The sequence below is a fragment of the Aulonocara stuartgranti genome, assembly GCF_965226115.1.
Source record: "Aulonocara stuartgranti genome assembly, chromosome: 23".
Classification (NCBI taxonomy): Eukaryota; Metazoa; Chordata; class Actinopteri; order Cichliformes; family Cichlidae; genus Aulonocara; species Aulonocara stuartgranti.
In genome coordinates this window covers 29,526,318-29,549,040 of record NC_138958.1, presented here as the reverse complement: position 1 = coordinate 29,549,040, position 22,723 = coordinate 29,526,318, and the positions used below count along the sequence as shown (strand labels likewise).

Genomic DNA, 22,723 nt, shown 5'->3' with positions numbered 1-22,723 from the left:
AAACCAGTCTTTTATATTTCTATAACAAATGCCAAGAGAAAGGAAAGTGAAAATACCCAAAAAAGTCCTTATTTGGGGTTTAGCAGTAGCTGAAGCTCAGAACTGTATTAGCACAAACGATACCGTTGAATATGATGGCAGTGTTATGATGGCTACGTTGTAAGCAGATTCAGTGTGAATGTCTTTGATATATAGCGATGTTTCAATGCGGGCGATCTGCTTGACGGACAGCCTCATTTGTTATGTGCATGTGGGTCTGCTTTCTGAGTATTTGTCTTGACAAAGTTGTAATCATTTCTTCAGCATTACATCATTTGTTCCACTGATCCACTTCAAAACAACAGCTCTCATGCCCGAGGCACTGGTAAGCACAGCGACTGCCTGTGTTTAGATACATTAAAGAGCTTGTGTTCATGTGTTTCGACAGAATGGATCAGTCCATCTCTGAGTTACAGACTTACTGTTGTCTTGCAGCAAAATTCTTCTTTACAAGTTTTTTAAATTTATTAATTGCATTAATAGAAAGTGAAGTAAACAAAAGGATTAAAACTATAGACAGCCCCAGTAACATACAGCAAGTCTACAAAACACTATACAGCGAGCTGCTGCTTTTTGGAGCATAGAAAACCTAAATCCAGGCTCATTTATATCTGAAACACTTCTCACACAAGAGTGGTTACAGAAAAAGAAAAATATTTTATTTATTTGTGAAGTTTCTCTCCCCTGTCCTCAGCCTACCTACACACACACACACACACACACACACACACACACACACACACACACACACACACACACACACACACACACACACACACACACACACACACACACACACACACACACACACACACACACACACGCCAGTGTGATAAAGCTTTCCCAAGTGTTTGTTAACATAAAAATGAAGAGCATGACTTTCTTCCACATTTGTCTTTGACAAACCAAAGAGCGCCAAGGGGGAAACACAGAATGCGAAGTTTGTTGCAGAGTTTCCCTAAGGCACCTCAAACACCTCTATTATATGACTGAGCACAACCTCAACCACACACGCTGTGTACCCATGTGATTAAAGCTAAAGTTAGCTTGTGGCAAGTGAGAAGGAAGTTTTAATTTGAGACATTTTCCTAGTTAGCATAGATAAAAAATGGTTTTAAACAACAGAAATGAGCTAAAAGTACTTAAAGGTACTCCATGGTGCAATATGTGTGCATCTTACTGTCATCTTCCGCTGGTCCTGGTACTCCAGTCCAAAATAGTCTCCCTCAACCAGGTTGAGATGGGCACAAACCAGGTCAAACAGCACTTTGCCTGGTGAACGTTGCTAGAAGAGAGAAAAAAAAAAGATTCAAATAAAGGAAACTGAAGAACACAGCTGGCCAGAGGAGGAAAGTCAGGTGCATACATCAGGCGAGTGCTGATAATGGAATTGATTTTTCAACTTTAAAGTGCCTTAATATCAGAAGTCTCCACATTTATCTTTTATCTTTCAATAGAATATCTCGAAAGATTGTGAGTGGTTCCAGTTTTCTAAAACTTCTCATCTCACCAACAAACAGCCGACCTTTAACCTGATGTGAAGCCTCAGGCTGATGTCTAATGAACAGTTTGAGGTCGGAGATTAGCTGGAAGCATTGAGAAATAAGAAAAATGCCTCAGGAGAAGTGTGCAAGTGAGTAGCAACACAACACCATCAGCTTTGCTCTGTTTAATGATGAACTGGCAGAGGAGGGAAAGCACTGTTCAATTAGTTTACTTCATCAGTAGTACAAGCCTCATGAATCTGAGATTCACTGGATTCCACCAAAAAACATGAGAGCCAAACGTGAGGCTAAAATAGTCAGGCACAGAAACCCAAAATTAGCCCAGAATCATTTTCTCTATGCAGTTCACTACCCTGCCATTCTGCATAGCTGTTGAAAAGTTACAGCGTACTATTATGCATTCTTAAGTTGCTCTAGTTAGGTTAATATGCAGTTAGAAAGGCACACATTCCTTACTTTGACAGGCACACACACAACCAATGACACATATTCATCTAAATCATGAGAACTGCACTTTAAGTCAACACTTAATGCTTCACTAGGAGACAAAACATAGAGCGTGGATGCTCTTAAAATCGGGAGAAGGTAGTGGGTATGCGTGTGTGTGTGTGTGTGTGTGTGTGTGTGTGTGTGTGTGTGTGTGTGTGTGTGTGTGATGTCCATTTCTCTCTGCAATGATGGTTTGATCATTTTCCTACACCAGCAACAAATATTCCCAAGCAAATTAAAAGATAAGAAAAAAAAAAGGGAAGGACGAGAAGAAAAATCCAAAGTAAAAGAGCAAAATTGAAAAATGGGCTCAAAATTTACACCCAACACACTTTCAAAGTTTACTTAATTTCCTTCCATTAATTCAATTCAATTCAGCCTTATTTATAGAGCAAAAAATTACAAAAAACCCCAGTCGCCTCAAGGAGCTTTATAATGTAAGGTACAGACCCTTCAATAATACAAAGAAAACCCAGACAATCAAATGACCGTCAATGAGCACTTGGACACAATGGGAAGGAAAAACTCTCTTTTCACAGGAAGAAACCTCCAGCAGAACCAGGCTCCGGGAGAGGCGGGGCCATCTGCCACGACCATTATTAAGTGCTGAGCGCCTACATCATTTTGCAGTTAAAACATCATCCTGCAGCAACAACATCACAGTTTGTGGAGGAATTTCTATTTTTCTGTTTCAAATCTTTGAGATTCTGTCTTGTTAATGTGAGTTAATTTGTTGCAACAGTTTGACCACTAAATAAACAGTTATTTGCTGTATTATTGCAAACAGATTGAAAGATATTTCCAACTGAACCCAATTCAAGTGCAAACTGATTTCAAACTGACTCCATCTTTTTGCTGTTTTTCTACCAACTCGATGAACCAAAGTAGCTTTGAGGAAGGCAACTGCCTGAGCGATCGCAGACCTGATCCACATCTTGAACACAATCACAGTAATTTTGGCCTCCAACTACTGTTCTCTAGTGTTACCATAGCATAATGCATCAGACTGATCTAAATATGGTAGATGTACTGTCACTTATAAGAAACTCGTTAGACACATTTTACAATTTGCAGACTTGTATCCAAAAGAGTCACGCCTATAAAATTTAAACTCTGATTCCAATTTGGCTTTGACCTCGTATTACACATGTGCTGCTCTCTGTAGGACACTCAAAACACTTGTAAACTCATCTTCTACCAGGACATTTAAGCATTTACACATGACTTCCTTCTAAATACTGAATTGCGGGCGAGTGGGGGCTGAGTAATTAATACAATTTAGTTTGTTATGATTTTTGCTTCCAGCAATAACGGAAACAAGATAATACAGCTAAAAGGATGACTCTGCTGCATTCATTCAGTGGTTATGCAATGTTTTGTTTCAGCAGTGCACTTTTGTCCCTCTTTGAAAGCTGAAACTTCTTCACCGTTTAGTTCAGACTGAGCCAAGACATTCTGGGGAAAAAACAAAGCCTTTGATGAGCAGATTTATTTAAGGGCCCTAAAGCTCTAATCATTGTAGGTGAACCAGTGGAAACCCTAGTCGTGCTCCCTGTGGCTCCTGTGGAGGTCATGTGAGGAAAGTGAGCCTGCTGCCACCTGGGCCTCCATCTGTGCCCTGCAGGTGCACTTGCAAGGTAAGCTTCAAGGTCAAAAACACTCCACCACCCATCTACATATTTGGTTTTTGATTGGTTGGAGTTTGGTCTAAAATTAAAATTTAGTGGTGGTATAAGGCACTTCAATAACAGAATGTTTCTAAAGTTGACTAATGATTAATCATCTAAAAATGAGCATGACCTCAATAATAAACAAAATAATCAGGATTAACATTTCTGGCACAATCAGTTTGTTGTGGTGGTGTTTTTAACCATTTAAATGCTTTTATTTATGTCAAGCATTTTTTTTCTTAGTGTTGTACTCTTTGGACCTCTGTACAGATAATGTGCGCTTACAAGGAGGACAGAGTATTAGAAGTAATAATCTTCCTGACACAGCAGAGGCTTTGTACTTTAAAAGTACATATAAACACATATATTATGCTGTAGGTGGAAAGGAAAATATAGAGGAGGAGTCAGAGCTCTGAAGGTCAATATGAGAGCCAAGTCTGTCAACATCTGGCTACCGCATGTGTCCGACCAGTCTGTGGGGACACACCCACATACTGTAGTTACACCGAACATGTCGGTTCCAGACATGGACACAGTCTGCTGCTAGATATTGAGGACTCGTAGTGAATGTATGTATGTTTTCACAGAGAGAGTGACAGATGTCACAGCTCATGGATTTCTGGAGTTTGGACAGGATTCAGGCATGTTCAATGGTAATCTTGGTTTTAAAGGGGGGGTAGGAGGTGGACAAGTCTGGAGAGAAAAATCCACCCTCCTCTTTCTTTCTTCTCAACATGTAGCCAGATATATGTTTCTGTTCTTCACTCCTATGATTGATCTTAACCACTCAGCGCTGCCTGTTTGGTTTGTCTGCAGCAGCATTTGTGAAACAGCTATTTGCTTTTAATTTGACCATTTTCTCTTTTTTCTCTTGTGTTATTTTCTCTAATGCGCTCCATTAACTAAAAACATCCATGGAATCTCCTGCACAAAATTTTAAAAATATGGGGTCCAGTTTTCTGCAGTGCAGAGCAATGTTGGGTTTGGAGGAGACGCAGGAGTTTTATTATGTGATCCAAGAAACACTCAGCACAGTGAACCACATACTGGTAAGTATGGAGTTGGAGATTTAGACTTAACCAAGGGTTTTGAACCTTTTGAAACAGGGTGCAGCCTCTCCTCTTAGGGCAAAACTATCCAAGTGAAATCAAGACTAAATTCCAAGTATGTTTTGGAAAGAAGCAATTTCCTCCAATATCAGCAAACTCCTCTCCAATAACTACTGTAAGCCAGTGTACATGCACTGTAATACAACACACTGGAATGCAGATGGGAATGTCAGTGATCGAGCAGAGGTGAAATGCATATATATCAATACCAGTTATAATAACAGGGCTCACATGTCTCTTCTTACATATCTTCAGTTTCAACAAAGCAGCGAGTTTCATTAACCAGTTTGTATTCTGTTTTCTGTCAAAACAGTTAGCCGGCAGTTAGCCGGCACTCAAAAGAAATCCCCAATGTAACTTAAACGGTAAAAAAAAAAGAGGAGCTGGAATTAAAAGGTGATCGCTAAAGCGCTGGGAATCGAGGAAAACAGGATGCCAAACCCGATAGGCGCGGTCAGACTCAGCTCTTTTTGGGCACTGAAGCAAACCTCTAAAAACAACATGCAGTAGCAGGCAAACTTCACTAAACCTGGTCCACAGAGTACTGAAAGAAGCCGGTTTCAGACTTCAAAGTTGTATGCAGAAGGGGGGAACGTTGAGAGCTCTGTTAAATCCAGTTCCAAGGTTATCAAGAATTTCTTGTCTTGTTTACTGTAGATTTTCATGGTGTTTCACTTTCATTCACTTGTTTCAGATGTAGGAAGCAAAAGTGGAAAGTGGGATAAAGCAAAACAAAACTCTGAGGGAATCAACTGTCAGTGTGAAGCCTGACAAAGGCACTGCTGCATTTTCATGAGATCAAATGGTTTTTAAAAGACGAATATAGCCACTGATTTGATGATTGCAGCCATCTTGGCCTTTCTGAAACTGGATGTGACCACCATATTTGTACACAAGGGGAGTTTCAAAGTTTGCAAAACTAGCCAACTTTGATAACAAGGTGCATCTGTACTTCACTGTGTTTATGTTTCTCATGTGACTCAAGAGTTTTTCGCCACATTGAACGTAGCACCACCACCGGTTGCTATGGAAAAATTGTATAAAAAGTGTATTCCCTGACTTGTCGGTAGTGACTCTTGGAGGTGGTTTCTGGCCATCGCTGGGTCAAACAGATTTCAAAGAAGGTGCTGCACCAAAATTCTTTTAATTATCACTATGGTTGCTAGAGGATTGTCACAGTTGCCTACAGTTTATCATGTTTCATGTCTTTTGAAAAAAAATTGGCTACAGAGCAGAGGTATAACTTTGAAGGCAACCCCAGCTCAGAAAGCTGTTTGGAGACAAGTCCGTCACTAGGATTCAAATTATGACCACAGCAATACTCTAACAACCAAAGCGACCACAAGGAGGTTTTTGCCAACTGGCTGGTGAATTTTCTCAAGTGATGGGGGGTTCCCAGCAGGTCTGTAGGCCTGTGTGACGGAGGCTTTGGCAATCATTTTCCTTACAGTTGCCATCGGCCTCGTGGAACCACTCACAGCAGGTTGGAACATTAATTTTTCCCTCATTTAGGTGGTTGCCAGTTACTGGAGCCTTATTCAAGTAATCCTCCCCTGTCCCCATGATTGTTACATGTCCAAAATGGTGTATAGGTTATAGACATGTGGTTAATGGTCACATGTCTACAAAACCTCAATATTAAATTGGATGTTAATTTTGGCTAGCAAACCGAAACAGACTTAAAACAATATAAACGCATCCACAGAGAAACCGAACTTGGATTGGGCTTTAGTACAACTAAACACTGAACGTGACAAAAAATTATGTTAGTCAGTGTGGTTACTGTTTTACTGCATACAACTTTAACAGCCAAGTTAAAAACAAAACACAAAAACCAGAATCCCTGAGAGTCCCAATTTCTTTTGCACCAGGCTGTAAACATGTTTATTTCTGCTCTAAAGCTGAGACTAAAAATTGTAGTCCGTGAGGCTTGACTTTTCCAAGAGGTCTAAAGTGTGCTGCTTTTTTCAAGGCAAATCTTCTGTTTAAAAATAATATCCATAAATACAGGAAAAGGAGAAACTCTAGATTAAACAGTCAAAACACCATAAAAGCTTCAGCTAGTGTTAAATGATAAAGTCTAGCATTACATCCCATTTTAGTATTAAAATTTTACTCTTAGTTCTTGGAATTACTAAAATAATCCAAGTTCTCTAAAGAGGCTTCAACTCTAGAAAGTGGTACTTAAAAATTGAATAGTACAGCCAGTTCTCATGACCTCCTCTGATCTTGGCAACAGTCTCAGCAGAGGAAATGGTCATCCAGCTGAGGTCAAACATACAGCAAGAGAAGAGAAATAGGCTTTGTGTCATACAAAGCAATGTACCGAGATAGTGAGGATGATAACGACAGAGGACCTCAAGGCAAATCAAGTTCGTAGTTTGTTTCTTTTTTCTTTTATAATTTTTTTTTCTCTTTTGGTCGGGGTCTAAAAATAAGTATGTTGAAATCATCCAACTGAAGAGAGCAGACTGGCCACTGCAGAGCTCAGACTGAGATCCTTTCACTTCAAATCACAATCAGTTCATTCAGCTTCTCCCATCAATGGGGCGTTCTCTGTCTGCCAGAAACACACAAAGAAGCACATTTTTATCATACTTTATGCTGGGCTATAATTTTGCTCTGATCCATCAGACAATCAGATACACAATGATGTAAACCCAGAAATATGTGATGCATTAATGAATATAAATATCCTCCAACTCCAGACACCAAAAATCAACCTGTGGAGGCCAGTGTCATGTTGCTTAAGGTTTTTTTTGTTTTTGTTTTTTTTTTTAAACTCAGCTCTCTTGTAGGGCCATACATCAACATGGCTTTTCTCATTTAAGATAATTAGAGGTCCAGCAGCATGCTCCACCAACCTAAGTGCCCATCCACCAGTACACTGGTGCTGGATTCTAGCTTCAAGTCTGACGGGTATCATTCAACCATCCAAGCGAAAAGAAAAAAAATGCTTAAAAAAAAATCTCAAGAAGTCATTACAATAGCTCTCTAATGTTTGCTATGCACCTTCTTGCTGTGTTAAAATGTAGCTAATGAGGGAAAAAAATTTAATTATGCGAAGCAAAAAAAAAAAGAAAGTAAAAAAAAAAAAAAAGAAAGAAAAAGATTTTCCATCAAGTGCGTGTCACGAGAAAAGGTCAATGAAACACAGAGGCCTGTCTGCAGCTGTGTGCCGACTGCTTCCTCTTTCTGTTTACCTTTCTTTAGATGACTCAGGCTCTTTTTTGTGCAGCAAACTACACACAAATTATAGAGCCGCCCCTTAGAAAATATAAAAAATAAAAGATGTGTGTTAGGGGGTTGCGTGTCACACCCGAGCATAAAAATATCCATTATGGTCTGCTTGCAGGATGATTGTGGTGAATCCCATTCAGTGAAGGAGTATAAACAAGGCTAGAGTCAGCAAGAAGTACCTGAAACCCAAAGGCAGGCACTTACAACTTGGTAGTTTGAACTTTAAAAAAGTTGCTTGGACTTGGAACTTATTTCTGTGTCTTTTGGATTTCCTCTGGAGTCGCTCCAGCACTTCTCTAGTGTCCAGACTTCAGTTAGGCTCTCTGCCTATCAGGAACACTTGCCAATAAGCAGGCCTGTCTGTGCGCCTTCCAGCCAAAAAGACACCCTCACTGTAACCCAGCAAAGTCATCAGCCAGCTAAAATGCACTTCCTCTCCCACTCCCTCGCTGCATTTAAACCAAGACTCCTCTCATGCCACAAGGTCAGAGTCTGGCTAAACTGGGCTGTGGTATATCAAAGTAATTGCTCGCTTTTCTCCTATCCAGTCGTCCTTTAGCCTCTTGAGGCCAATAGCTGAGAAAACCTCTATACATTTCACCAGATTTTTTTTCTGTGCAATTTTACTCTCCTTTTATTTTTACTGTCTCTCCTTGGCTGAAGCTCTCTTTGTGTTAGAGGTTAAAAGTTAATAAGAAAGCATAAATTATTGTTCCCTGGAGCAAGTCAAAGAACAAAGAAAGGATGCAGATCACTAAATTAGCCAAGCAAACAAACAACCAAACCCCAAACAACTCAATTTAACAACTCCAGCCAGTTACCAATAACCAAGGGCTTAAAATATGACTTTAGCTAACTGTCCAATGCGTATCTCTCTGCCCGATCCTCTAAAATCTAAAGTTAGCCTTTCATTTACAATAAAGAAAGTCTATGAGACATTAAACCAGCTGATTTTATTATTTATCCTCCAGTTTTCCCTTCACTCTCTCTTTCAGCTTTTTTTTCCCCAAAATACCCTGCAACACATGGCCAAGGCAAATATTCTCACCATCTGCCATGGCGTGCTGAGGGTTTACAGAGAATCCCACAGCGCCATTGATGCAAATGACCTATGAAACCTAGGGGGGGAAAAAAAGAAAGAAACAATGTATGGACACAGGTTTTGTTTGGCTGTGATAAATTGTAATGTCTGCAGAACAACTGCTTTACTTAGAAGGTTTAAATTTACACTTGCCAAGGGAATTTATAGCATTTTATAACTCATCAGGCTTTCCGGAAATTAAAAATGAAGATTTCCCATTATCCAGGTCATAATTGCACATATGCACGAAACTAATGAAAAAGACTCAGGGCAAACTGTCATAAATTACGGGAATGTTTGAAAGTTCCTCTTCTATGTAGTCTTAGTCTGGTCTGAAGCAGTCTGACTAATGTTAACAGGGATGAAAACCAGATGGGTGAGAGTGATGATAAGAGCTTTGCAGGGGGAAAGACCAGGAAGAAAAAAAGAAAAAACAAAACAAAACACACCTCAAAGCTATTCAGTTTCTTCCTTCAGGCCCCTGCTATGAATTACCAGCAGGGATCTATCTAGCTATGTGCTTTTAAAGGTAAACGAGAAAAACTGTGCTCGTACTCGTGTGAAATTTACTCTAAAAGCAGCTTTTTTAGGGAAAAGAAAAAAATGACAGAGGGAGGGGGGAAAAAAGGAGAAATCCCATAGAGAGTGCGAGAGAATTACCTGAACCTCAACTAACATTCCTTTCTGGCTCCGAGTACAAATACCATGCAGATATTTGAGCAATGATCTGTGTATGTTTTTTATTTTTCTTCATGGTGTTATCATGAAACTCCAAAGGCTTCATACCAGAGCATGCTGCTCACTGCACATCAGTGGACCAATAAGAAAGAAAGAAACAACAGAGAACAGAGATCGAGTTACAGCAACATGCAGCACAGCACATGCACAGAAATTACTCCAATGCTCAAGGGAAGTTTGAATCCAAAAGTGTTTATTTGCACACTGTCTTTCTCTACCAGTATGCATGCCAGCATTTTGTCCAACCCATCCCCCGACCAGCTATTGGGACCATTACAAATGAGACTGGGTTTGTTCCCCAAGGCTCCAGATAATGTAATGTTTAGTGGCCTGTGCACATTTTGGGAAGGGACAAAGAATAGGGTTCCAATAATTACATAGTTACACGAGTTGTCATACTGCCCACCGCCCTTTTTGTGTCTATTTACTTCGCACAATATGCCAACATATTGGGTATTCTTTACTACAGCTCAGAGAGTAAAAGGTGTGCGTTTATGACAAGTTACTGTCATTGATGCAGTCTGATAGTGAATAAGGCAATGGCAGGGAGGTTTTGGGAGCAACCAGCATTTGCCTGCGACAGTCAGCAACTTCCAGGAAGCACTCTCATACCAGTACATATTTTTGTTTAATGATGAGAGGTTGGTCACATAGGAAGTTCTGGGACCATCGGGAGACTTGAATCAAGAACCTGATGCTCTGAGGCTTGGTGCTCACCATTAAGCAGGAATAACAATTGAAGATGCAAGGGTGGAGGTGTAAAAGAAAGTGTTATATGCTGTGTTTTTCTAGTCTTCCTGAGCATGTCCTTCTTGCAAATTGCAAATTGAAGCACAAATTGATAAGGTGGTATGACAAGGTTGATCCAACCTTGCAAAGTGAAATGATGTAGTTCCTTGACAAAAACCACAGTTTTTTTTTTTCCTACTTAGAGTTTTCTCTTATAATTTTAGCACATTCAATTTATTTTTAAGCTTAGAAATTCTGATTTTTTCCCTCAGAATGTTCCTGGAACCATAATTTCTTATTTTATCTTCAATGACACATATGTGTAATATAGTGCACAGGCTTGGTAGTCAATTTTTAACATGATGCACTAAAGCTCTTGCTACACTGCTATGCCTAAAGTAAATCTCCCTTTTAGCTACACCTGGAAGGTACTCAGTTTAATTTTTCAGTTGCATGGCAGGTATCAGCATTTAGTTTCCATATATCATATTTCACATCCAGTTGTGCACAGTCTCTGCCCACAGCACACGATCAGTAGCTTAACCTACTGGAAAGATGTCACAGCCAGTTCTTCATCATGGCCAGAAGGGTTCCACGCACGCACGCACCCCCCCCACACACACACACACACACACACACACACACACACACACACACACACACACACACACACACACACACAGGCCTGCTGATTAAACAGCATGTTGCTGAATACCTGCCTGCATTGTCACTAGTAACAATAATGCACTGCAGGAAATCAAACTGGCAACAACCCTGCTGAGGGGTTGATGAAAATGCCTACAGGGCTACTAGGAAGACATGGCTTTGTCTCTTTATGCACTATTAATATATGTGTGTGTGTGTGTGTGTGTGTGTGTGTGTGTGTGTGTGTGTGTGTGTGTGTGTGTGTGTGTGTGGCACTTGAGGCAGACAATTAAATTGAACAGCAGAGGGAAATAACATGCACAATGCTGTACCATTAAGAAAAAGCAATTAGTTTCTTGCGTAGTATGGCAGTTGGTTCATTTGTGTTACGCCTTGTGCAATAATGAGGTCTTTAAATCTTGCAATGGGGCTGCTTCTTAAAATCCTCCGGAGCACCACAAAGAAACTCAATGATAACATAGAAACAAGCTAACTAACATTACTGTGTTTTTATTCAAAGAGTCCCACAGTCATAACACAATTTAACTGGAAAGAGCAGTTATGATACAGATATTGGCCTGGAAAATGATGCTATTTGCAAATGTGTATTAGTCAGTCCTCATACACTCCAATTGTAGAGCGGAAGTAAGCAGGTTTACAGCCTGTGTCCCTCATACAAGAAATTTGATAAAACTAGCTTGTTATATGAGTGGTTGTGGCGAAGTGAATAGACTTCTCGACCATGTTTGTGTTGTTATGCAAAGTGTTCTAACAGACAACCCAAGAAGCACAAACTTATTTTTTTGGTAAATGTAAATCAGTCAATGGAAATTAGCACTTCTGTGTCTGAGGGTATTGTTCTCAGAGTGAAATGGGCAGAGTCCACTACTGGGTTGAGAACGACTTGCTGCCCCCAGTGGAGGAGTTTAAGTATGTTGCTGTCTAGTTCACATGTGAGGGGAGGGTGAAACACCTGTAGTAATGCGGACATTTTTCCCCACAACATACCAAAACATTGAGTTGAGTGTAAAAGTAAACATGTTGATTTACTAGTTGGTCTACTTTGCTACCATCTGCTGTGGCTACCAGCTCAGTCATTTGGGAGGGGCTCAGAGTAAAGCTGCTGGTCCGCTACACTGAAAGGAGCTAATGGAGGCTTTATGATATTTTAGCAAAGAAACTCAGAGATATACAGATATACAAAGGGGAGATGTTGCAACTGTTTGAAAACTTTGTGGAGAAAAAAAAAAAAACAACCCAAAAAACCCCACTTTTGACCTCCTACGTGAGGCGTTTCAGACTGGGAGGAGGCCCTGGGGTAGACTGAAGAATAGCTGGAGAGATCAAATCTTTTGCCTGGCTTGGGAACACTTCAGTCATCCCAGAAGTGGTGGATGAGGTGGATGGGTAGAGGCAGGTCTGAACGTCTCTTCTTAGGTTGTTTTTCTTATGATCTGGACCCAGATAGGTGGCAAAAAAAAAAAAAAAAAAAAAAAAAAGTTGCATGGATGGAATTTTATGCCATTTATCTGTGACGTCTGTGGGTGTACATTGCTAACCAAGCTAGCTTATATTACCAGAGAAATTTACATTCCACATACCAGTCCTAAATATGGTCACTTTCTAGCTCCGAAAACCCCACGTGGAAATAATCAAGACACAAGACTTCACAACAATAGATGATGGTGAATATGTCCATGTTGTGAAACAGAAAACAAAACCAAAAAAAAAAAACAAAAAACCAGACCATAATCTGGGGTAGACCTCACAGGATAAAAACACTTATTGCTGAGGAATCTGCCCAACCTTTCAATCTATGGATCTACTGCTAAAAGAACTAACTAAAATACACATTTTTGCACACTTGTAATGGTGGCCATCTTTCAGTGTGCACATAAATTAAAGCTTGAAAACAAAAGGGTACATTTTCTTCTTGTTAACATCAATAGTAGCTTCAAAACTCAAAGTTTGATTACCCCAGAAGACAAAGTCAAAAAGCAAAGATGGCAAAAATAAATCAATGCTATTATTTTTTTCTCAAGGCAAAAGCATCATTACAACTGGGGTTGTTGAGCTCTCTGCAATCTTCATCCAGTGTGTGTGTGTGCCTGTGTGTGTGTGTGTGTGTGTGTGTGTGTGTGTGTGTGTGTGTGTGTGTATACGCTTGCATGCATATATAGCTAAAAAATTTGATATACAATGAATAAAAGGGTGTGGAAACCCACCAGAATAATTAACGGAGGCCTGTGGTAAATACATTTGTGCAGTGGTATGAGCATCCACACTGCAAACACTATTAAAGCAAAGCAATATTACAAAAAGTCAATGAATATAATAAAAATCCCCAAAAAGCTCACTAAATCCATTTGAAAACAAAGGGAAAAAAAGCACTTCAATCAAAAAATCCATCACAGTCAAAGCCAATGAGATGAATCGCCCAGGGATACAAAGTTTGATATTTCTGGCTACAGGCGTAAAAAAAAAAAAAAAAAAAAAAAGAGAAAAAAGCAGTGCTTTCATAATTTTGTGTTTAAATATAACAGACGTTGCACAAAACGTAGCACAAATGATGAGACTTCGACATGACAAAATGGCTTGGTTGAGAGCAGTGACAGAAAAGGCGAGCAAGGATGGCATGAGGTAAAAACCACAACTACGTATTTTACTCTCCGATCCCCACATTTCAAGCCGCATTCCTCTCAGAGTTTCTCAGAGAAAACAAACGTCTCGAAGCTCAGGGACCCAGCAGGGGAGACGCAATTGAATTCCTCAGAGGCTTCTGGAAAACGTCCCAACAGAGACGAGGAGGGTGCAAGGAAAGAGATTAAGCAACCCTTCACAACACTTTAAGACATCCCAGTCCCCACACACACACACACACACACACACACACACACACACACACACACTAACGTCCAAGGACTCAGGACTGGAAGTTACAGGGTTTGGTCCAGGTCTGTGACAGAGATTGAGAGAGGCAGGTTTGTGGCCTTAGAAAGGTATAATGAGGGAGCCATGGTTAACACTTAGCAAGGGGGGAGAAGTCTCATTTAGGATATTGAAGCTGACACTGAAGAGTTTTAGCTCCAGGCTAAACTCTCGGCATGCCAGAATGTAATACTGAGGAATCACTTAGCTCCAGCACACATTTCACTCTGCAAACAGAGAAGTTATCTGTAAAAAACACTGTGAGTCGGTTTTAGCTCCCTTATTATGGACAACTGGCCACAAGATCTGCTTTCTGGGGTCTTGTTTTATTCTCTGAAATACAGAACCTCCTTCCCCAACACAATCTACTTTACTGGTGACTTTTTAATGACCTACACCAAGGGGACACCTCAACTCAAGTTAACTATTCCCCTCAATCATTGAGTGATGATTTACAGCAGCATAGACAGCCAGAACAAGAAGCCCCATAGTCTAATAAGTCTACACATATAAACCTGTCTAGCTTGTTCAGTTCAGTTACATCTGACTTTTTTTACTTGTGCTTCATCATGTGAGGTTGTATTTTTCCTGTGTTCGGAAAAACAGGACTGGTGGCTGATCCTTTTTGCTAAAGCATATAGTTAGGGCTGGACCAGGTGACCCTGAATCCTCCCTTAGTTATGCTGCAATAGACGTAGGCTGCCAGGGATTCCCATGATGCATTGAGTTTTTCCTTTCCAGTCACCTTTCTCACTCACTATGTATTAACAGACCTCTCTGCATTGAATCATATCTGTTATTAACCTCTGTCTCTCTTCCACAGCATGTCTTTTATCCTGTCTTCCTTCTCTCACCCCAACCGGTCGCAGCAGATGGCCCCGCCCCTCCCTGAGCCTGGTTCTGCCGGAGGTTTCTTCCTGTTAAAAGGGAGTTTTTCCTTCCCACTGTTGCCAAAGTGCTTGCTCATAGGGGGTCATATGATTGTTGGGTTTTTCTCTGTATCTATGAAGCGCCTTGAGGCGACTTATGTTGTGATTTGGCGCTATATAAATAAAATTGAATTGAATTGAATTGATTAAATCAGACCCTGAAGCAAACTCCTGTGTCCAACAACAACACGTGTCACCCTTAACACCTTCTAGAATCTCATCCAGAGTCATTTTTCGAAATAAAACAAAAGGTCCACAAATCGGTTTTGGCATCCCTCCAGTCAGCCAGCTGCTGGCAATAATCCTACCAGTGTTTTCTTCTTCTAGCAGCTGGTGTTACCATGCCAAACTGGAGCTACTTTTTACAGCATCAAAAATGCCACAACCCCCGTCAAATACAGGATATAATTCATCTCCCATTTTGCAACATAAAATGACCAGACGAACTTGTAAAAACAGCAGTGAAAACTTCACCACAAGCCCACCTCAGTGGCCACTGCTCCAAACAATCCAGGAAAACTACTAAATTGGTGGTTTTGTACAGCAGTGAAGCAGGGGGGTGCAGTGATTACCCTAAATGGGGCCCAGCTCTTCCATCACTGGCTTTAGTAGTGCATCACGGGGGGACTTCATTTACTCCAATTACCAAAAAAAAAAGGGGATATCGTTTGCAGCCAAGCAGTGCAGGAAAGTGTTCGCTCATTCAGAGGCTGTCGGCGTAACGCGAAAGGCTTCTGTGGGAGACGGATGTGGGCCTGTATTCATCTTTCTCTCTCCCAGTGCTGCAGTCTCTCACAGTGAGTGCAGCACCACGTCTCCTTTCCGTCCCCCAGTGGGGCCCTTTTTAATTCCCTTCTACCCCCATCTCGCTGCCTTTCAGAAACAAGCTCTCAGTGATCGTCTCTGCACCAGAAAGAGTCTATACTGTAGAATAGTATACTCACACACTCGTTTCCTCCTTCATTGCTCAAGGGCAGCTTCGTCTGTGGGCCTCTCTTTGAACTCAGCAGTTTTAAATGCTTCCACGTGGCTCCACGTGCACAAGCCCACCTTAATAGCAACATAACACAATGCATGGTTCTACCAAAGCTACTTGCTCAAGTCGGAAGCTGAATGTCTGGAAAGCAGAGGGAGAACTGTCGACATACAATCTTATCACCTTCTTACATCTGTAAAAAGATGAATCATCACCGATCCTCTCTCTGCATTTGCTCTCCTAGCTGGTTAAACACTGGGGACAGCTAAAGAAAGAAAGAAGAAGCTGAAAGGAAAGTCAGTCCACAGTCAGAAGTCCCTTTTTGAGATCTCTGACCACAGGAATGAGACAGTGAATGCCAGCCATTACATAATACAGCACAGTTCCTCGGTTGGAGACTCATGCTAGCATGCTGCATCCATATTTTCCCCCAGCTTGGGTCACTTCATGTGGATTGCAGAAAAGACTCATGCATTTGTATTAGATTCACACTTTATATGTATCCTAACCTTCTGCTAAGCCCTGCTTTGGTTAGCTTTTTAGGTGCACATAAGTGGTCCGCAGGTGCTTATTATGATTAAGTGTAAACCATTTTCTAAATAACTTGAGTGAAGATCATATGAGCCATTTTCTGCTACAATTAGCCATAGACCATCAGAGCACTGGATGTAGAAAAAAAGTCATGGCATGCTAATATTTCAAGACAGCAATAGTTTACCTCCTTAAAAATGAGCACCTGGTAAAAAAATTTAATTAAAAATATATTACAAATTAACCTAAATTACAAAAAGAATGTGAAGGAACTCTTGTTGTAGATGTCTATGTATTTGGTTGATTAATTTAGAATCACTGTGCTGGTACATGACCCAGTTTGGGCCAATTTTTAGGTGTTGGACTAATGGCCTCACATTTGCTTCTAGAATACTTTAGTATACAGAGGAGTTCATGGTCAACTTAATGGCTGCAAGGTGCCCAGTGTCTGTCATTGCCAAACAAGCCCAAATCATCACCCCTTCACCACCGCACATCCTGTCATGTTCTTTGTGGAGAGAAAAGGCTTTCTCTTGGTAACACTTCCAAACAAGACATACTTTTTCACTTGATTTCTAACTGTGCTGTAATGAAATTTAACATGCTATCCGGGGCTTACACAGTCTCAGAAGTTACCATGCTGTCAAGCTGGCATCTGCCTTTATCCTCTTAAAACAACACTTGGTACCTCGAGATGGGATTGTGAGTCATGGCAGTGTCAGCTCAATATGAGAAGAAGTACTGCCCAGGGATATTTTACTTGTGTGCACTCTTTGATTCTGCTTGATTTCTTCTTATCAAACAAGATGAAACAAGCCTGCAGGCTACAGGTTTCTTTTTTAGACTCCCTCTCTTGCCACACCTTCACATTTTGATGATGGAGGCCATGCTGGCACACCTTATCAGGCATGTTAGATAGCTAATGATATTGCAGGCAAGTACCATTTGAGACAGTATTGACATAGATATGTGTACATCATGATGCAAGTTGCTTCAGTAGCTTTCACAGGCACTACCACAACATCTTTCATATTGCCCCGTCAAAATCTGATTGCATTTATTTCAGTTTTTGGAAACTAGACGATGCAGAGAAAGAGTGCAGTCGATGGTCAATTTCAGGGCTACACATCACACATAATGCTAATCCATGTACCACTGTGGTCATGATATTATTTAATCAAATTCATTTCTTGCTCCCATCTGTGCCATAGTCATTAAAAGGAGGATATCACAACCCCAAATCTAATCAAATATTTACTTTTATTATTTTACTGTCAATCTTAGGCGACTGAACCACAGGGTGGGTGGTAGCATGCACACGTGCGCATATGCCCGTGAAGTCAAATAGTAAGTCCATAAAACATGGTTTAGGGTGGCCCAGGAAACCAGTATCATTATAGATTTAATATGTTACAATGGTAGATTAGGCAAGGACTAGCGACACACACACACATGCGCGCACACACCCACGCACACGTTTCTGTCTATAATGACGAATGAGACCTGCCAAAGGTACAGTTATTTCTGTAAGTGCTCCAAAAAAGCCAGAAAGAAAGAGATTATTGAGAAGAGAAGAGAAGAGAAGAACCGTCTTTAACCATTACCTTACTTTGGTTTCACCTACACATTTAAACTACTGCCAGAAGATCTGCCAACTTTAAAAGACATAAAGACACATGAGTAGAGTTTGGCTCCAAATTCTAAAACCCATTTTCTCATCTCTTATCACTCTCTCCCTCTAAATGACTTTTAGCAGGGTTAAAATGTGCTTTGGGGTAAAACAGTGCAGAAGAAGACATACAGACCCACACAAATAAAAGAAAATTAAATTAAAAATGAAATAAAAAGAAAATAAAAAAAACCATGCCGCTGGGCAACCCAGAGTTTAAAAATATCTGGCACTGCACAATATTTTAACTGTCTGGTTCTCTGAATAGTAATGCACTAAAGGAAGGCTACATTAAAACTAATTTCCTCTTCTTAGGGCCAAATAGCCAAGGTCTGCGTGCTGGAAGTGCAACAATGAGGCAGTCATTCCTGTTATTGAGGAGGGAAGAACCACAATCAATCCACAAAGATGTTCTTAGCTGAGTAGCAAGGTCAGGATTTTTAAGGTTTTTGGCCACATGATACCAAAGCAGTGTCCTTAAAGTGGACCTGTTACAGTAGTGGAATGTCATTTTAAGATCAGGAAATGCAACAATAATTCCTGTGGGTCTAAAGCTCAGGCCTCAGACTGCTCTAAACACTTGGTAACAGGCAGTTTTTTCTACTCTTGTACATGTATGATGTCAAAAAAAAAGAGGATATCCTTAATATGGTCAACTAAAGCACAGAAGCCCCACCCACATGCTGGTCAGTAATTCTGTTACTGACTGGCAGCCAATCAGAAGAAACTTTCTTTCAGACAGTGGATGAACTGAGGAGCTGCACCAAGGTCCAGCACAAGATGAATAAGGATCATTTAAACTGTGAATGATGCAAAATGACTCCACTAGAGTCCAATAATAAAATAATGGAGCTGGAAATCAGCATAATAGGCCCCCTTTAAAATGATTATGATACATGCATCCAAACCAGTAACAGGGAAAATTCAACTTGCCACAGTGTTACTGTCATTTTAAGTAATTTTCTTGTTCGTTCTGCCTTTTCAGATCTGTCCTTTTATACTGGTTCCTTTAACATGACTCTTTCAATTCCAAGACAGTGGACACCGACAAAACAAAGGCCATCCATTTGAAATGTCAACAGCTTAACTCTGGAGCTAAGGAGTGAGTCTGTGTGCGTTCCTGCATAATTTGGCGGGGGACTTGTAGCTCATTTATCACAGGCCTTGGGGGACTGCTAGTCTATCAAATTATGTGGTCTATTCTTCCATCATCCTAATCCTCATAACCATCCCCCCCAGAGTCCTGTATCTTTCCCCAGCTCTCTTTTTAGACAAAAAACAAACACTCACATAAGGTCAGGAGCTGACACAGATCATAAAGCCACAATCCAATCATGCAACAAAAACCTTTATAGACTGCATATTGCGACAGAGCACGTTCAAAATACTCCACCATCCTCTCATTCATGCCATCGTTAATAAAGAAACCTAAAGTCTGGTTTAATGTGGCTATACTGGAAATACTTACAGGGATTACGTTCAAGCAAGCATCATGCTAGACAAGACAATACAAGCAAACAGAAACCACTAATCAACAGGTAAAAGGGATTTTTTGCAAACTCCCTATTAAATCGTCTGAGATGGACTCAAATGGGATGTAGGAGTGAAAGCTCCAGGAGGCCACATGTGGCTCCATATGTGTAGGCCTAAACCACCTGAGGCATTAAAGGCATCATATGAGCCAATGATATTTCTTAGTGAGGGTGGGTCCACAGGGGACAGGCATAACAGAGATAGACCTCATATTTTTCAACATAATGCAGAGAGCTCAAGTGTGAAAGCACTGCAGATGTCTGGCAAATAAAGGGACCAGCTGCAGGTGCCATCATCGAGGACCCCAAGGGAGTAAGGTATGTCCAAACTGTAGCTAAATGTACAAAACAATAGGCTGAAAAAAAAGAAAGAAAAGCATACTATATACACACAACTGTGTGTATATAGTATGGACCGGCCTAACATACCAATCAGTGGTCAGCAGTTTTCTTTAACCCAGGTTTTCTTCATACGTCTAAGTGCGGTCACATAAAAGTCACAGACTCTAAGGCAAGCCGAGAAAGGACCATCTATGTTAGAAGACCTGGTCATAAAGTGTTAGGGCTACAAACACTGAATGTGTGTGTGGATGGGTGGATGACTGGTTGTGCAAAGCGCTTTGGGGTCCTTAGGGACTAATAAAGTGCTATACAATTACAGGCCATTTAGTCTTTTAAATCTATAAGTAAATGTGCCTACTTACCACTCTGAATATGGTTTATGTCTAACGTGACAGCTGACATTAGAGCCCTTAAATGTGATTTTAAGAAAACTGGACTCAAACTGTCCCCTACTAAAAGAATATGTGGAAATCCTTTTAGCATTACTAAACAATTTTATTGATTAATACCAATAATCTGTAACTCAGGAGAAATTTTCAGGAAGAAAAAAAAAAAAAGCACCTTTTAACAGTTGGTGTTAATCTTTAACTCTGAAAATAACCTGTTCAGGTTAAGCCTGCTGTACCCGTTCCATCATCACCATACCTCACCCTCTTAATCTTCCATTACAGTGCACACCTGAGTTTCCCCGAACCTGGCTGTTTATAATGAACAGAGATATAAATTCAATCTATGCGGCTAAACTGGCCTTTGTGGGGTTTGGAAACTGGGAGGAAACTGGTACGTGAGGAAGAACAAACAGAGCATTTGTTGGGGATTATTTTGAGCTATGGATTAATAACGGTGTTCCGGTGGTCATTTCCATCAGCAGGCTGTTGTAGGTGAGACTGAAATGTGAAAAAAAGAAATGAAAATAATGTGTTTTTCAGACAACAATAGAGTCCTGTGGTGCACAGGAATGGACGGGCTGAATTTTTGTTCAAAAGAAAAGCTCATTAGTAAGATAAATGCAATGCTTCTATAGCATCCTTTAAGGTGGTAGTATACTTTAAAATTCATAAAATTTTCTCCCTCCGAAGGAAGGGAGTATGTAATCCACTATGTTTGTTTATGTGTTTGTTAGCAGTCTAGCATCCACATATCATTTTTAAATTTTGTGTGATGGTAGCTCGAGCTGTTTTAATTAGGTGAAAAATCAGGTCACACCAAATGTGAAAAATCTGTGAAAACTTTCAATTACCCACAATTTTTTTTGTATCGTCTTCAGACTTTAAAACAACTTACTAACCTTCGGGGGACATGAGTACTTAGGTTGGCTAAATACCTTGACCTTCGTTGTTAGCACCCAAGGTCAAAGCTGACCTTACTAAAAGAAAAAAGAAAAAAGGAAAAACACAAAATAACGAGTAATACACTGGTCTTATTGATTATCGTTGCTATTGCAGATTTTGGTATGTAGGTTATTTTGCTTCCCCTTAATAACGGATGCTGTGGCCTGTTGAGAATGTGAAACGGTTTTACTTGTGAGTCACACAGCAAAGTCTGTTAATGCCATGCAAGAAAACAATCAGAGGAGTAGGTCAAAAGTTTAAACCTTTGTGCATGCTTGAAATTGTCTGTGTTGAAAGCTATACTGTTAGTTTATGCTCCATTCAGCATGTATGCAAACAAAAACACAGACACACATCCTGTCTACCTTTAATTATTAACCAGCTGGGCGTGACCTCTACCACTACCTCCATCTCTGCCTCTTTTACACATTAATAATGAAGACTGAGTGTGTCTGTGCCTCTGTGTATGTGCGTGTGTGTGTGTAGCCTCAGTGGTCACTAATGCAGTGTGTGCCTACGTCATGTCATGTCATGATGTTTTATTAATGTGGTGTACACTCAAATAATATACATTTCCAAAGATCAGCTCAAAGAAAAAGGCTGATAGATATAAATAATAAAATGTTAACTATCAGTAAACAAAGTGCTGAACGCACAAGATGATCTGCCCAGTCTGTCGTGATTTCAGGAGAAGTTTTTAATGAAATTTCATCTCTTTCCCTCTGAACAGCAGAGTGCAGTTAAAAACTCTGCAAGGTCTTCTTTGGATCTAATGGATTCGACATTAGCTCTCACGGGAAATCTGAGAGACAGAGTCTGTTCATGGTCCTGAACAGACTCCAGACTGAAAGCCTGAGGATACAGCTTCATGAACACCAGAAATATCATAGGAATCACAGACAGTTGAGCATGAAAGACAGAGGCTCATATTAAGAACATGGCTCTGATCTTAGAAATGTGTGTTTATAAAATAAAGATGTCACAGTAGTCCATTTTCAGTGGGGGTTTTTTGTTGACCCCTGCTGTACATACACTCTAAATCTTCCCCATGTCTGAAGTCCTAAATTTATTTTCCATGACAAACCAATTTATTTGTCCTGGTCTGTAGAACAAAATTCTGGGGTCGGCTTCACAAAAAGATGTGGCCTGTGGGATTAAACCAGTCTGAATTTTGTTCTTATATTACTCTAATGTGGGTTAGACTGATTAAAGCTAAACGAATTATACATCTTACAAAAAG

General features: G+C 40.3%; 1 protein-coding gene across 1 annotated transcript in view; it reads right to left on the bottom strand.

Moving 5' to 3' along the window:
• The window catches only part of LOC309701184 (FERM, ARHGEF and pleckstrin domain-containing protein 1-like), a 69,932-nt gene that overhangs the window by 33,471 nt on the left and 13,738 nt on the right, over positions 1 to 22,723 (bottom strand). Inside the window, exon 3 of the mRNA XM_082525237.1 lies at positions 1,220 to 1,324. Coding sequence (XP_082381363.1) covers positions 1,220 to 1,324 — 105 coding nt within the window. The remainder of the gene's footprint in view (positions 1 to 1,219; positions 1,325 to 22,723) is intronic.